This window comes from Nothobranchius furzeri, chromosome 17, assembly GCF_043380555.1.
Source record: "Nothobranchius furzeri strain GRZ-AD chromosome 17, NfurGRZ-RIMD1, whole genome shotgun sequence".
NCBI classification, from domain to species: domain Eukaryota; kingdom Metazoa; phylum Chordata; class Actinopteri; order Cyprinodontiformes; family Nothobranchiidae; genus Nothobranchius; species Nothobranchius furzeri.
Window position 1 is genome coordinate 21,511,476 of NC_091757.1, and position 16,382 is coordinate 21,527,857.

General features: G+C 49.3%; 3 protein-coding genes across 8 annotated transcripts in view; 1 reads left to right on the plus strand and 2 right to left on the minus strand.

The window, feature by feature from the left end:
• Positions 1 to 3,997: 3,997 nt before the first annotated feature.
• Positions 3,998 to 4,964, minus strand: LOC129154569 (uncharacterized). Its single transcript, XM_054734304.2, has 2 exons — positions 4,661 to 4,964; positions 3,998 to 4,584 (listed from the first exon to the last, which is right to left on the minus strand). The coding sequence occupies exons 1-2, from the start codon at positions 4,962 to 4,964 to the stop codon at positions 3,998 to 4,000; spliced, it is 891 nt and encodes a 296-aa protein (XP_054590279.2).
• Positions 4,965 to 5,236: 272 nt separating this feature from the next.
• On the minus strand, positions 5,237 to 9,848 carry LOC107396149 (uncharacterized). 2 transcript variants are annotated; one of them, XM_015975703.3, is made up of 4 exons: positions 9,759 to 9,848; positions 6,867 to 7,269; positions 6,492 to 6,635; positions 5,237 to 6,412 (listed from the first exon to the last, which is right to left on the minus strand). In XM_015975703.3, the coding sequence occupies exons 2-4, from the start codon at positions 7,096 to 7,098 to the stop codon at positions 6,183 to 6,185; spliced, it is 606 nt and encodes a 201-aa protein (XP_015831189.3). In that variant the 5' UTR covers positions 7,099 to 7,269; positions 9,759 to 9,848; the 3' UTR covers positions 5,237 to 6,182. The 2 variants fall into 2 exon arrangements, with proteins under 2 accessions (XP_015831189.3, XP_015831188.3); XM_015975702.3 differs by having other exon boundaries at positions 6,867 to 9,773.
• Positions 9,641 to 16,382, plus strand: part of marveld2b (MARVEL domain containing 2b) — a 17,703-nt gene continuing 10,961 nt past the window's right edge. For 3 of the 5 annotated variants that reach the window (XR_011517140.1, XM_070546623.1, XM_070546621.1), the window contains exons 1-4: positions 9,777 to 9,859; positions 10,590 to 11,823; positions 11,908 to 11,943; positions 12,021 to 12,199. Coding sequence is in view for 4 of the 5 variants with exons in the window: in XM_070546623.1 (XP_070402724.1) it covers positions 10,612 to 11,823; positions 11,908 to 11,943; positions 12,021 to 12,199 (1,427 nt within the window). In the remaining variant the exon portion in view is untranslated. Of the gene's footprint in view, positions 9,695 to 9,776; positions 9,860 to 10,589; positions 11,824 to 11,907; positions 11,944 to 12,020; positions 12,200 to 16,382 lie in introns of those variants that run through there. The other 2 variants (XM_070546624.1, XM_070546622.1) reach the window with 2 other exon arrangements.

Here is a 16,382-nt window from a genome sequence, read left to right on the forward strand (position 1 = left end):
TGGGACTTTGTGTTATGCGTAGTCACTATACTGTCCATTGCCAGTATATTTTCATACTGCACCCTGATCAGTTTCATGGCTTCGCTTGCCCTCCTGCCCAATATGGGGACTCCGTCTTCCTGATCCACCACCTGAAACTCAAGCTTGTACAGTTTATTAGTTCTCGAGTTCCGCAGTTTGGTTTTGCATTTCCCAAGCGGGCGTATTTTGCTTTTATTATACATGACAAGTATCTTCTCCGTGTTATCCAGTTGTGTGTTTGAGCTCAACCTTTGTATGGGGATAACGTTACACGTAGCACCACAGTCAATCTGAAAGTTGACAAGCTTTTTGTCCAGCAACATCCCTGCAAAGAGGTGTTGACTTTTCCTGTGTGCCTCATTCATTTGATTTATCATCTCCTGGTGTTCACTGACGTGTGTTATTGTCATGATGTCCTCACCCGATTCACTTGTATCCTCAACTGTTAGCACTGGCCTGCTTTTCTTGTCTTTCGCGGGTCTCGATTTACATTTCACTGCAAAGTGGTTCTCTTTCCCGCATTTTTTACTCTTCTTTCCGTATGCTGGGCACTTTCGTTTATTTTTTACATGCCTGTTGCCACAAAAGTTGCAAATAATCTCCTCTGTTTTTCTTCCTGGACTCATTTTCATTGCATGCAGTTCCTCTGTCAATCTGCCCTGGAGTGTTTTACTGTTTTCTTTCAACAGTTCTGAGGCTCTGCATACTTGTATGCACCTATCTAGTGTTAAGTCCTCCTCCCTCAAAAGTCTCTCCCTCAAGGAAGGGCTACTTGTTCCACAAACAATGCGATCCCTTATTGGTGAATCCTGAATGGCACCAAAGTTACATGAACGGGCCAAAACTCTTAAGTCCGTCACATATTTGTCGATATTTTCATCTTGTCCCTGGTCTCTGACAAAAAATGTGTACCGCTCCACAGTCTCATTCACTTTTGTATTGCAATGGTCGTCAAACTGCTTTATCATCGAACTCACAGTAACTCTCGCTGATGTAGCACCCCCCCCCATCAGTGTTCTCAGAAGTTCTCTCCCTCTTTCACCGAGTAGATAGATAAATAACTTAACTCTCGTCGTTTCTTCCGCCTCCGGCATTGTGAGGTCCGTGTACAGCGTGAATTCCTCCTTCCAACTGTTCCACCTCTTAGCCATGTTGGCAGAGTCCAAGCAGAGTCGGAGGTGGTCGGATACCTTCCATCATGACGCCAAGCGCACTCCTCGGCTCCGTCAGTGACTCCGTGCTCGTCGGCACGCTCCCGCCTGTGCTAGCGTGCTAGACTAACAGCCTCCAGCTATCGGCACAGTCCGCTATTCCTAAAGCAGCTCTCTCACCTCGTAGCTGCATTTACTACCGCTGCCACCATGTTTCATTCTGTTCTGTTGCTCAACGTTACAGAATGGACGGTTAAAGCCGTATCGTTGCTTACACATGAAACTTTATTAACATCCGTGCCAACTCCAGGTACAAACATAAGCCCAGCCTGTTTCTGGCTTCTTTGTGTTCCCTCTAACAGTTCCCCCTAGAAACACATGAGTACATAACATCCCTCATGTTACACATTGAAGAACAATAAGTGAGCAAAAGGTTGATTTGTGCATCTGGATCCTCCAGCTGGCGTAACCTTAACTTAGCAGCTCTGGCTTGCATGAAAGGTTATGCTGTGTCAATTCGATGGTGAAAATGGACTCTTTTTATTCATTACAGCAGGATGCGTTCCAACTACAGGATCACTCCTGAGCCTTCCTGGTCAGGTCTACTCAGGGGCTCTGGAGAGGAGGGTCCGTCAGATTGCCGAACCTCTGATTCAGGAGGAGCTATGTGGTTTTCGTCCTGGCCGTGGAACACTGGAGCATATTAATTTAACACAGTGAAGTAATTACAGGGTTTTTTTTTTACATTCGGCTGAAGGAACATCCGCCTTTGTCAGAGCCGCCAGCTGTTCGTGGCGAAGGTAAAAAACATCTAATTACTTCACTGTGTTAAATAAGAAAAAAGAAGATTATTCTATACTAAATCTATAAAAAAGAAGAAAGGTAATGATGGTAATGAATAATTGTTGTAAGTAACAAGACTTTAGAGTGACCACATTAAGCACAGGTAACATACTATTGGCTTACATTTAAGACCCTTGCTCTGTATATTTTGAACATATCCTATAATTATTAACTTTTTTAATTCATGGATATTTTGGCCTTGTTTGTGGCGTGTATCCAGGCTGTTCCACAGTTTTGCCCCATGGACGGAGACCCCAAACTATTACGAGTGGTTCTGATTGTACAAGTTTTAAACTGTTAAATTACAAGTGGAGCCTCAGACTGTTGCGGTCATAGCCGGGGGGCCGGGGCCTTTTACATCAGCTCTTGCTCCACGGATGGAGATCAGCGGGGCATTAGCCATATGCTAACAGAGTTTTTCCAGCCGTTTTCAGAAAAAATAAATAAATAAAAACGCGGTAGAGCGAATCCAAAGTAGGCACCTACGGCCTGCTTAGTAACAAAATCATAACTAGGTAAGATGACAGAGGATATCAGGCTTCGCCAGTCCACCGTGGTGAAAGATACGCGTGTCCGCCATTGTTGATGTTCCCTTCTCCGGGAGCTGGAGATCAGTGGGGCTTTAGCTACATGTTAATCCAAAGCTAACAGAGTTTTTCTGGGCGTTTTCAGCAAGAAAATGCGGTTGAGCATCTCAAAAGTGAAGCAGCGTCAACAAATAAAGCTGCAGTGTTTCTGTGGTTTCCCTCAGATATCCAGCATGACTACAGCCTCGCTTCGGAGCCGGCCCGGCTGCCACCGGGGAACTCCCGCTAGCAACTGGACAGGAGACAGGAGAAGCTGGGCACTCGCTCAAGTCTCTTATCCAGCAGCAGCCCCACTAACATGTCCGACCTAGCAGATAAATAACAGCATCCCCGCATTCAACCACAATCAAGTACAGAAATATAATTTTACTTACTGATAAAAAGAAGCAGAAACTGCTTGGATAGTCTGTTAACCACAGCTTGTCCTGTTGTCCAACTAATCCCATAATTAACACACACACACACACACACACACACAAGTTCAGAGTCAAAATGGCTGAACATCTATTAACATTTCTCTGGAGCTGGCTCTGAAGTGGATGCTCATTAATTATTCAGATGTTTAAGAATTGAACTCCACTTCAACAGAAGAGTAACAAAAAGTCCCAACCCCCCCAGAGAGGAAGAAGAAGAAAGTATCATTTCTATAGCGCCTCTCAAGATAAAAATCACGAGGCGCTTCACAAAAAGAAAAAGTGTAAAAATAAAAAAGCATTTAGAAAATGTTTAAAAATATATTTAAATGAGCAAAAATAGACAATTGTGATTAAAAATGTAAATAAAGAGAGAGAGTGAACAGGAAAGAGGGAAATCAGTGGATCCTGAGGAAGGTGGAATAGGTGGGGAGAGCAGAATAAAGAGAGAGAGGTGAAGAAGGTCATACAAAAGCCAGCTTGAACAAGTGAGTCTTCAGCTGCTTTTTAAAGGAGACCACTGAGTCCACTGATCTCAGGCTCAGGGGGAGAGAGGTCCAGAGTCTGGGGGCCACAGCAGCAGATGATCTGTCACCTTTGGTCAGAGTTGTTATTAATGTAACCTGGATCTATTAAACCTAGAATGGTTATTGAACCAGGCTGTAAACATGTTTATTTCTGCTGTTAAACTGACATTTTTAACGTGGGAGTCAATGGGGACGTGCTCTCTTCTGCTGCCAGCCCCTAGTGGATGAGGGTGGAACTGCAGTTTTAGCCACTTCCTTGTTGGCTTCATATCCAGAGCTGAATTATGGGGGCTTGGTTGGATGGACTGAGTTATCTTGCCCCAGCTGATGCTGTTTGGTTGTTGCCGGAGATGACGAGTGGACTGTGTGTGGGAGCATAAAAAGTTCAAAGGTCAAACATTTGCTGAGAGGAGAAAACTTTATTTGGCCAAAACATTCAGTCAGATGTGATTAAATCACTGCTGCCCCACAAGGTGCATCACCAGAGGATCACGCTTTGCTCTCCCTCCCACTTCTCCTGTGTTTTGTTGTGGTGGTGGGGGTGCAGCCACAGGTTCAGGGTAATCTGTCTCAGTCGTCCACACATTGTCACAATGCTCCCTATGGCTCTCACACAGATTATGCAGGGCACAGCAGGTCAGAATCATGGAACGCACCAGACTGACATCACAGTCATTCCTTTGAAGTAGGCAGCGCCAGCTTCCCTTCAGCCTACCAACGGCATTTCCAACCACCACACGTGCCCGGCTGAACTTCTTGTTAAAGAGAAGTTGCTGCTCTGTCAGTCGCCCAGTGTCTGTGAAGGGTTTCAGAAGCCAGTCTTGCAGCGGGTAAGCAGAGTCACCCAGGATGCAGCATCCAAAGTCAACGCCAGCTATTTGGATGGAATGGTCAGGGAAAAGATTTCCACAGCTTGCCAAATCCCAGATGGAGGAAAGCCTCAGGACCCTCGCGTCGTGCATGCTCCCTGGAAGCCCTGCAAAAACGTTCCTAAACAGTCCCTTTCCATCAACCACAGCTTGCACGATGAGTGAGTGCCACCCTTTCCGGTTGAAACAGTCTGTGTGAAAGTTTCTGGGTGCTATGATGGGGATGTGTGAGCCATCAATAGCACCCACACCCCCACCTGCTCTCAAAATAGGACGCTATCTCCCGAAATTTCCCCTCATCGGGTAAATGAATCAGCTCTGGCAACAGCAATGCTTCTGCAGCAGCACTAAGGTCCTTCACACACTTGGCAACGGTTGAGATGCCAACACCAAACAGAACACTGATGGGTCTGTAATCTGAACCTGTAGCAAATTTCCATAGAGCAACAGCCACAATCTTCCTCGGAGGCACACACTCACGGAAGAAAGTGTCTTTTCGCTGCAATGCTGGCCGCAGTTTGTTGCACAGGAACATGAACGTCTCCTCAGACATTCTGAAGTGCTGCAACCACTGCGCTTCCGTGTTCTAAACACGCCTGCTGACAAAGAAAATAAACTCTTAAATCCAAATAAATTATATGCACATGTCCAAATGAATGCAGATCAGCTAGATCAGGGTTTCTCAACCTTTTTCAGCTAAATGCCCCCCCCCCCCCCCCCAAATCCCTTACTGCCCACCAATGTCCCATGCAGAGAAACAGAAAGTTTTTTGATACAAAAATCATAATTAAAAAAATATATATACATAAATACAATTCAGCCTTGAATTTGAAACAGTTTCATACAAATATGTCATAAAAAAGTATCATAAAAAAGTGGTTTTAGCTATTAGCAACGAGATATTGTAGGGAGCGATAATCCTCGGTCCAGTAAAATCATGCTTCGAGCAAACATACCGCTAATGCTACCTCTCTTAGAGTGTCTCTCTTTGTTTAGCTGAAAATAGTTCAGTTCCTTTAAAGCTTTGTCTGGATGCATCCTTAAGCCAGGAGGGTTTCATTGCTTCGTTTCAAAATACTTGTTCACAAAGCAGGCACATGGGGAGTTGTGGATTCGTGGGTGAAGGACTAAATCCATACCGAAGGTAGTCCACATTGTACTGTCAGCACTTCTTTTTATTCTGAGCCATTGTCTGTTATGAATGTCCTGTATCGCTAGCGCCCACCATTAGCATCTCAGCGCCCCCTTCAGTGGCAAAAAACTTTCACCGCCCCCTTATATAGCCTGAATGCCCACTGGGGGGCGCTACAGCCCCCGTTGAGAAACCCTGAGCTAGATAAAGCTGACTTACAATTGTTTTAAGCACATCCAAGGCTTAGCCATACGTCTCAAGTTGTTAAGGCAAGTGCAGGTAAATATTTGGACTCTTGTTTACAGTGATGCCTGACTGACAAAAGTTCTTATTAGCCAAGTGTGGGGGGCACATTAGAGCTTCTGATCCATCTCTACACTCCTGCTGACATATCACCTAGTCTTGGCTACACTGACACCTACCTGGTATTTACTCCTATATAAATCTGAGTTGAATAAAGCAAATACCCAAGGCTGGTGTATGCTATGTTAGCACAAAGTTTTATATTGAAACTATAATTGGACCTTTCCACTTCACATTCTGTGTAAAGGACAATGATGGATTACACGTTGCACTGTCAAACACTTTATTGCACATCTAGAAAAGAAAAGAAAAAAATCAGGTCATTTGGTTGATTTCTCAACAGCAGACACCAAACTGCACATCCAAAAAGGAGTCGTTAACTTGCTGCTGTGCCATCCTCTCCTCTCGTCTCTCCTCCCTGTCCAGGCGTCTGTCCTCCGCATCTGCCTCAGTTTGCTGCTCCATTCGAGCGTTCATCCTCCTCGCTGTCTCCAGGAGCCCCGCGTCACTCTCCACCAGCGTCTCCAACAATGGTGACACGCTGGTGCTCCCCCGCTTCCTTTTTCCTGAATTAACACCAAGAAGATGTATATGTAATCACACGTGCTTGTCCTATTTTGATGTTGTTGTTGCAAATGAACTCACCGTAGCGTGGTCTGTCGTCCACCGACGGCGCTGAGACGCTCGGGCTGCAGCTACGCCCGCTGTCGGCAGATGAGGGCCCAGCGTCCATGTCCCCGGTGTCGGGCACGTCCTGGCTCTCATCAGCGCACATTTCCAGAGTTGAATCTTTTATAATGAGGAAACAGTAACTTAATATGCACAAACACAAATACTGACCGAAGACGTTACTGGGCAAGCTAGGCTAGTAGGCATGCAACAACTAGCCTGGAGTTAGCCTAGCCTTTTGGTCGCACATCAGCGCTACCCAAAGCTAGCACAGCATTTCGTCCGCACTATAGTACAGTGTAGCACAAACGGAGGTCATATTATTACTTATTATGATACGTGCTCACTCACCGTTGTCCTGAGGTCCAGTGTGAGCTGGAGTGGCTGTGTCCACGCCACTCTGCCGGCCATTACTCACTGGCCTCTCACCATAAATGGCGTCCATTTCGGCTAACCACTTCCACTGCCGCCGGTCTGCTCCACTCCTGCTGCTGTGGTCCTTGACGGACCTGTACTCAGCTTTGAGCTTTGTTATTTTTTCTCGGCACTGCTTAGAGGTGCGTTCAAAGCCGTGGGTGGACATCGCCAGTGCAAGCCCCTGAAAGATCTTTTCATTACGCACCTAACCGTCCAGTTCGCGCTGGATTCTCTCGTCGCTGAGCAAAGAGAGGAGGGGTTTAACCTCTTCATTGCTCCAGGGGTTAGGAGATGAGGTCTGGGAGCAGGGAGAAGCCATGATGTCAACGCTGGAGAACTGAAGATTGAGTTGAGTTAGAGGTGGGCGTGATTCTGTGACATCACTACAAATAACACCGCAGGGCCAATCAGAAGATTTTATTGAAGGGGAGGGTAACACATCACTTGACCAATCAGTGGAGAGTGGGCGTGTTGGCCCTGGTGGCCTGAAGCAGACCCCCTCGAGAAGAGGGCTGAGAATGAGCCTTGGTTGGCCCGGGAAAATACCAGGCCACCCAGATATGTAAACAACCTACGCTACCCGGCCCGGGCCGACCCGGTACAGATGGGAATGGCCCACTACGCTACCCGGCCTGGGCCGACCCGGTACAGATGGGAATGGCCCACTACGCTACCCGGCCCGGTACAGATGGGAATGGCCCACTACGCTACCCGGCCCGGTACAGATGGGAATGGCCCATTACGCTACCCGGCCCGGGCCGACCCTTTACAGATGGGAATGGCCCACTACGCTACCCAGCCCGGGCCGACCCGGTACAGATGGGAATGGCCCACTACGCTACCCGGCCTGGGCCGGCCCGGTACAGATGGGAATGGCCCACTACGCTACCCGGCCCGGGCCGGCCCGGTACAGATGGGAATGGCCCACTACGCTACCCGGCCTGGGCCGACCCGGTACAGATGGGAATGGCCCACTACGCTACCCGGCCTGGGCCGACCCGGTACAGATGGGAATGGCCCACTACGCTACCCGGCCCGGTACAGATGGGAATGGCCCACTACGCTACCCGGCCCGGTACAGATGGGAATGGCCCATTACGCTACCCGGCCCGGGCCAACCCTTTACAGATGGGAATGGCCCACTACGCTACCCAGCCCGGGCCGACCCGGTACAGATGGGAATGGCCCACTACGCTACCCGGCCTGGGCCGGCCCGGTACAGATGGGAATGGCCCACTACGCTACCCGGCCCGGGCCGGACCGGTACAGATGGGAATGGCCCACTACGCCACCCGGCCTGGGCCGACCCGGTACAGATGGGAATGGCCCACTACGCTACCCGGCCCGGGCCGACCTGGTACAGATGGGAATGGCCCACTACGCTACCCGGCCCGGTACAGATGGGAATGGCCCACTACGCTACCCGGCCCGGGCCGACCCGGTACAGATGGGAATGGCCCACTACGCTACCCGGCCCGGTACAGATGGGAATGGCCCACTACGCTACCCGGCCCGGGCCGACCCTTTACAGATGGGAATGGCCCACTACGCTACCCGGCCCGGGCCGACCCGGTACAGATGGGAATGGCCCACTACGCTACCCGGCCTGGGCCGGCCCGGTACAGATGGGAATGGCCCACTACGCTACCCGGCCCGGGCCGGCCCGGTACAGATGGGAATGGCCCACTACGCCACCCGGCCTGGGCCGACCCGGTACAGATGGGAATGGCCCACTACGCTACCCGGCCCGGGCCGACCTGGTACAGATGGGAATGGCCCACTACGCTACCCGGCCCGGTACAGATGGGAATGGCCCACTACGCTACCCGGCCCGGGCCGGCCCGGTACAGATGGGAATGGCCCACTACGCTACCCGGCCCGGTACAGATGGGAATGGCCCACTACGCTACCCGGCCCGGTACAGATGGGAATGGCCCACTACGCTACCCGGCCCGGGCCGACCCGGTACAGATGGGAATGGCCCACTACGCTACCCGGCCCGGGCCGACCCGGTACAGATGGGAATGGCCCACTACGCTACCCGGCCTGGGCCGGCCCGGTACAGATGGGAATGGCCCACTACGCTACCCGGCCCGGGCCGGCCCGGTACAGATGGGAATGGCCCACTACGCTACCCGGCCCGGGCCGGCCCGGTACAGATGGGAATGGCCCACTACGCTACCCGGCCCGGGCCGACCCGGTACAGATGGGAATGGCCCACTACGCTACCCGGCCCGGGCCGACCCGGTACAGATGGGAATGGGGCTTTAGAAACTGGTTTGAACAAAAACTCTCTATAAGCTCTTAATTTTGATGGTGACGTTTTACATCCACAGTTGTAAATATTCTGGTGAAAACGTGCTTTGCAGCATTCTTTCCAACGACATATTTTCTGTTAATAGTTCTGAAAGGCAGAAGGCTCTTAAACTATTGAAAAATGTAATTTTTTTCATGTTTTCATTTGAATACTAGTAGCCCTATTATGATCTAGCATTTTTCTTATCCTTCTATCTTCAGTTTTCTGTCCTTTCTTTCCTTCTAGGCATTCTTCTGTAGATGACTCACGTTGTAGCCGTTAAAGCTCGTGTGTATGTGTTTGTGAATAACTACAGTAAATAAAAAAGAGGTTTAGCTCGTGTTAAGGGTACACCGTTTTCCCACGTCTTCTTGTTCATGTAGGGGTACCACACGTGCGACTTTCTTTCTTTCTTTCTTCCGATGTCTGACCAGAGCTGGCGGTAACTGAGTTGTCCGATGTAAAGGTAAGCTGTGAACGCCTCACGCGGCTTGTCAGACAGGACAGGTGAGTTTGAACGCGGCGTTTACCTGGCCAGGTGAGTTTCGGGTTTGTTCCTCCTGCAGCAGCTAGCTGGTGTGACGGTACACCTGCTCCGGTCAGGAAGCAACAGACGGGAACTCATCAGCCGGTAAGTGTCCGTTCTGATGTCACCGACGGATCATCCACCTGGGTCGGCCACGGCCTGAATGTTCTGCTGCACCTGTCAGGATGCTTCTGTTGTTTTAGTCGTTCAGGAACATTTGGAGAAACGCTGGCTGGTTGCAGGTGTGGGCTCTGGCGTCACGGGGCAGGTTTACTCTCACATCCGGTCTAAACGAGTTTCCTTGTGCGCGCATGCAGATGATATTACGGTAACGTAAGTTGTCTGTGGAAACCTCTCCTATCAACATTAGGCCCTGTGGGTATTTTCTGTGGCTTTTATTTTGAAGTTCAGACATGGTGAGACATGCCTGAAGTCAAAGTGGTCAGAAGTAACAGAAGCATCCCTTTTCCTAACATGTAACAACAACAACAACAACAACAACAACAGCAACAGCAATAATAATAATAAGTTTCATGGACCATCAGCCAGATGTGATGAAACTCATCATCACATCTGGCTGATGGTTTCTGAGCCACTCGTGGAGGCGGGGTCTACTGTCAGGTAAACAGGAAGTGTGTAGTATTGTTTTAGTCTGAAAACCAGACAGATGTACTCTCGCTCTTGTTGTTATTAAAACTGTTTCCATGGTGATCCTGTGTCATGTAAACAACAATAACACAGATGAAGGCCTGATCACTAATCTAGCTTCCCAGCAAGCCCCCTTCCCCAGTGGGATTATCTCACTGATGATTGATTTTTGTGCTTGTTTCCATAGAGACCAGAGAGTCCAGGTCCCGATGTCTTCGGGGGGAGCTGGTTCTGTCACCAGGTTTGACCGGGTGAGGGAAATGCCATATTACGATCAGGTTCCAGTAGACTCCTTATGGCAGGACCCTAACATGCCCCCACCCCCACCTCCTCAACCCTCTCATGGGACAGTGCCAGCAGTCAGCTTAGACCCCCTCCCACCTCCTCCCCTGCCAAGCCAGGCACCCGTGGGGCCCGAGTCCTTTTACCCCCCTAGCGACGATGAGCCAGTGGAGCCCGACAGCGACGTGATGGACATTAAACCAGTCCATCGCTTCATCCCCGACTCTGTCAAGAACTTCTTCCGACGCAACAGCAGTAACCGGGGCAGCAAAGGTTGGCCCATCTCCTCTCCCACCCCCTCGTCCAAAAAACCCACCAGCTGCCATACCACAGCTGGAGTTCCCTGCTCGCCCCCTCACTCTGCACCTCCATCTCCTTCACTTCCTGGTTCGTATCGCGACCCGTACGGGGGCTCTGGAGCCAGCCACATCACTCAGAAGGAGCGGGATGGACTGTTGCTGGGGGCTGAAGCTATGGACTTGGCTTCTGCGGTTCCCAGTAACACGTCCACCCAGACCTACCAGGAGAAGGTGGAGGAGTACCATCAGCGCTACTCATACATGAAGTCCTGGGCCGGCCTGCTGAGGATCTTGGGTTTTGTACAGTTGCTACTTGGAGCTGCTGTGTTCGCCTGCGTCTGTGCTTATGTTCACAAGGACAACGAGTGGTTCAACATGTTTGGATACTCACAGCCACAGATGTATGGAGGGTTTGGTGGCATCTATGGGGGCAGTCCCTACACAGGCCCCAAGACACCCTTTGTTCTGGTGGTGGCTGGCATCGCGTGGATAGTGACTGTTATTCTGGTGGTTCTTGGGATGACCCTTTACTACAGAGCCATCCTTCTGGACTCCTCGTGGTGGCCCCTCACAGAGTGCTCCATCAACCTGGTGCTAGCGGTGCTCTATTTGGCAGCGGGGATCGTGTACGTGAGAGACACCGTCCGAGGAGGACTGTGCTACACGCCCGTCTTCAACAATGGAGTAAACGGTTCGTTCTGTCGTACCGAGGCTGGCCAGAACGCAGCCATAGTCTTCCTCTTCCTCAACATGGTGCTGTACTTCATTAGTGCAGGAGTTTGTCTGAAGCTGTGGAGGCACGAAGCAGCCAGGATGAGGAGGGAGGCACTCACACAGGAGGTCAGCTTTACCCAAGAAAACCTCCCCAGTAGAACCTAGATCTGTGCCGGATAAATAACGGTTTGACTTGTTGTCTCTACCTAGATGAAAACCATGGGGTCATCAGTCCCACTGCCTTTAGTAAGTGCCCACAGTTCCTTTGTAATGTTCTAAGACGTTCTAACATGCTACTGACTGTCTCTGGTTACCGTTGGCAGCTGGAGTCATCTTCTAGGGCCTCAGACCGGACACCCCTACCCACCATTCAGCCGGACATAATGAACGCGTCACACTTCCCCACGGCTGCTGCTCTCGTCCCGCCTGAGCCAGAGATCCTCAGAGGCCACATCCCAGCGGGACACATCCCGAAGCCCGTCGTTATAGCTGATTATGTTGCGTAAGTCAGACCTTTTTGGTGGCGTGTTCCCAAACCCCCACCCGGACAGGGTTTGCCACCTACTGGACACAAGACTGACGTTTAGTCAGCGTTCACATTCAGTCGATTAGGTGTCTGTTTAGTGTTCACACCTGTGGTCCGGCCCACCTGGTGAGTCGAGCTGTTAGCTGCTTCCTGGTTCTTTCACACAGAAAACCCAGAATGAGATCGAGGGCTAGAGCTGGTCCCAGAACAGTGGTTTTGGTCTGCAGGCTGGGGTGGCAGTATAACGGATGTGACACTACAGATGTAACTAACACCCTTTTCACCGAGTGATTCCTGTTCTGAGCAAGCACAGGAAACCCACGGAGACGGGTTCCTTTGGGAGGTTGCTGGTAGCCAGAAACCTGCAGCTGAACCGGGATGGGCGGCCTTCGGGGTTTAGAACAGGGCCATTCAGCTCTGGTCCTGGAGGGCCGGTGTCCAGCACGTTTTAGTTGTACCTGCTCCAACGTCCCTGATTTCAGTCAGCAGGTGATTAGCAGGCTTCTGCAGAGCCTGATGAGCTGCTGAACAGGTATGTTGGAGCAGAGAAACCACTAAAACATGCTGGATACTGGCCCTTCAGGCCTGGACCTGAATGGCTCCGGTTGAGAGGACCGGAACACCGACAGAGCAACACTTCATCAGTCACATTTGAACATTTCAGCTCATTTAAAGATGTTCTGGCTTCAGCAAACACTCATTATAAAAACATTTAGGGTTCATATCTTCACCCGTCTCTGTCTGGGATTGAAACGACCATTTCATCAGTAAACACTCGGGTCTGGATTCTGGATTCTGCCTGTCCCGGTCTACTGGATCGTGTCCATGTCCATCTCCCAGAATGTCTCCATTTGGTCCTTCTTGTCCCAGTCAGAAGGAGCTCCATCTCATAGAAGTTGTACAACCCTACAGGAGGTTCTGGTTCCTGCATCCAGTAAGGGATGAGCGGAACCACCAGCTCCAAACTGTGATGTAATAGCCTTCAGTGTGAGGAGGACCCTGGAGGTCCATCCTCACAGAGAGGAGGTGTGAGCGCGAACCAGTGGCTGGGCTTTTCACAACAGGCTGCATGTTTGGTGTGATGTCACTCCTCTCTACCCTCTGTCTGAGGGGACGGAGTAAAGAAAGGCGATGGTTTGTGTTCAGGGGAGGTCATTTTACCCTTTAACTGCTGTGGGTGTGCAAAGTTTCCAACATTCTTTGTTTGCTGAGGAGGATATTTCAGCTCTGCGGGGCTGTGCGGGGTGAGGACCTCGGCCCATCTAGCTGCATGTTTGACGCATGCCCTGTGAGTGGAGCGTGGGGGGTGCCACCCCATCCTGCTTGAAACCATAGCTGGAGCCTAGGTGAGACAAATCAGTTCAGCCTTTCCTGGGATCTCCACAGCTCCTACCCACGCTCTGCAGAGACAAGTCCACCTGCAGGAAGGTAGACGCCTGAGCAAAAAGAGAACTGGTCTGAGAGGAGTCAAAACCAGTTTGTGTCAGTATCCAGAAAATCACACCCAGTAAAATCTGAACCTAGATCACGTAGAAGAACCCTCTTATATGAGAACCAGAACCCAGCAGCAGGCAAACACCAAAGCATTTAAATCTGAACCTCATGGGACAAAAGAGTCAGCACTGTTCCACCTTTTAAATGGAAGGACGGCAGCTTCGCTGCAGGTCTCATAACAGGAAAGCTGCCCTTGAGCTGTTGACCATCCTATGTTGTTTCCTCATAAAACACCCCAAAGCGAATGTTGGCTTTACGCGTGCGTTTTCCTCGCAGCTGCTTCTTCACTTCAGCCATGCCGAGCTCTTGCAGAAGTCTGATGGTTACATAATCATTCTCCTGGCTTGTGGCCTCGTAGGACATCGCCTGGCGAGGCCAGGCGCCGCGACATTGAGAAACGCCCAAAGTCTCTGGGCGACACCATATTAGACGCCGGGTTTTCTTCTACGGGAGCCCGTGAGGACAAAACGCATTTACTGATTTGTAACAGACGGTGACCAAACTTTTGCCCTTCATAAACGTTGTTTTGCACATTTACCTCTTCACTCGTTGCCTTTGAGGAAAGGGAGTCTGATGTGCTTGTCGTTTTGCTGAAGGTTGCTCTGCCAGTGATTTTTCACCCTAATGGCTATCCATTGGTAAGGTGTTACTCAAACACAAAAATACCACTCGCTTATAAAGATTTGGGTGCTACTGCCCCCTACTGCCAGGGACAATACTCACTGTCAGTTTAAATAACGCCTAAAGCCCAAAAATGGATTTTTGCCTGTGAGAGGAACAAGAACCGTCCCATCTTCCTGGAAAAGAGTTCGCTCTGCAAAAATGGTTGATTTATCTGCAGGAGCTGCCACACACCAAGTCCAGTGATTTCACAGACTGACAGCTAAACCAGCGCCAGTAGCAGGGGTGGTTTACTTTGTTAAACAGGCGCTAAATGTTAAACCCACCTGATGGGGAGCCAGAACCAAAACGCTCCCGCTCTTCAAACACTGAGTGGGACATGCCAGCCACGGGGAAACGTCTCGGTGCTCCTGACACTTCATCGCTGCTGGCGTGTTGCAAAAGCTGCTTTGCTGCTGATCTAGTGTTGCATCATGAAATGGGTAGAATTCACGTGGGAGGAGGCGGGGTTTCGTGAAGTCCAAACATTTTGTTTCTGGGTTGAAGTAATGGTTCACAAAAACAACTTATGTTTAGTAAGAAATGGCATCTCAGCCGTGCCAACGGTAATATTTGTGGTACATTGTGCCTACTGCTCTGGAAGGTGTAAAATAGCATGACACAGGTCCTTAAAGTATAACGGCAGCGTTCAACTTTACACGATTTCTAAAAGGTTTTATTTCCATTCTCTCACACAGTCAATAAAATGAAGGATTCTGGTTTCTTCCCACTGGAGTTTCCAGGCTGGTCCCAGTGGGAGGAGCCTGTTGGAGGCCCTCATGGTGGGCAGGGCGGGGTTTGGGTCACGCATGTGTGAGAGAGACTTTTCACACTCATAATGGTGTTAAAAGTATCTGATGCACAATTTTTATTTTATTTTGGAATTCTAACAGATTCTGTCACAGTTTGACATGATTTAGGGTTAGGTTCGAGATGAAGTGCTGTCCGCCTCGGGGGCGGGACGCTAACCTCTGAGAACCCACCCAGTTGGCCGAATGGGTGAAGAGCTCCGTTTGATTTGTTAAAAAACATCATGACTGACAGAATGCATTATGTGTAGCAAACATTTGAGCTGACCATTCATTGCGATATCTATCTGTTCTTTGCGATATGCCTGTTGTGCATGCTGATATCGCGATAACGATATATTTACGATATATTGTGCAGCCCTAGAATGGATCAGTAACGTAACTTTCCTGGTCAGTCGCTGACCCTGTGCCCTGCTCTGAGCCTAAACGGTAACATCAGTTTCTCATAGTGCTGAGTTATTTTGTCATAAATGAACAAAACTATAGAATGCCATTTAAACAATAGTTAATGTTTTTAAAATGGCATTTCATGCATAAACTTTAAGTCATTCTTATGTTATTATCATTTTTCCAAGCAATGCAACACATCAATTCTCATAAAATGAATACAGTTGAAGATATTTGAAGTAAAATACAAGCAGAACGTGATGAAAACACAAAATTCAAAATAGTCCGAACTGCAGTAAAAATGTAAAAAGAGAAAAAACATTTTTCCTGATTTATTGAAGCATTTTCATGGGTTTTGCTCATGAACATCAGGTTTTGTTTCACTAGTGAATAACTGCAGCTAAAACGATGCTTTGCTGCGTTTTTGTGGACAGTATGAGGTTGGAGGTTTATCCGTTGTCTCTGCCTCTGGGTCAGCTGATCCGCGGGTCTGACGGCTGTGTGCGCCTCAAATGGAGAGAGAGAAACGTTCACAATCATGTTTTATTACTAAATGGATTACTAAACAGTTGAGGGACATTAGTAGAAAGTAAATCACAGGAGATGTTCATCATGCGTTAATAACGGATGGCATTTAATTAACGGCAATGAGCTATTTAACCCAGATGGGACTTGACAGTTGTCCAGCTCAACATCAGACTCTATAACGATGGATCTGTGTAACAAATAAAAAGAACACAGTTTAGATCCCATGTAATGAAATATATTACGTGTTATTTAATGAGCCATAAGGCGTAGGATTCCTTAGG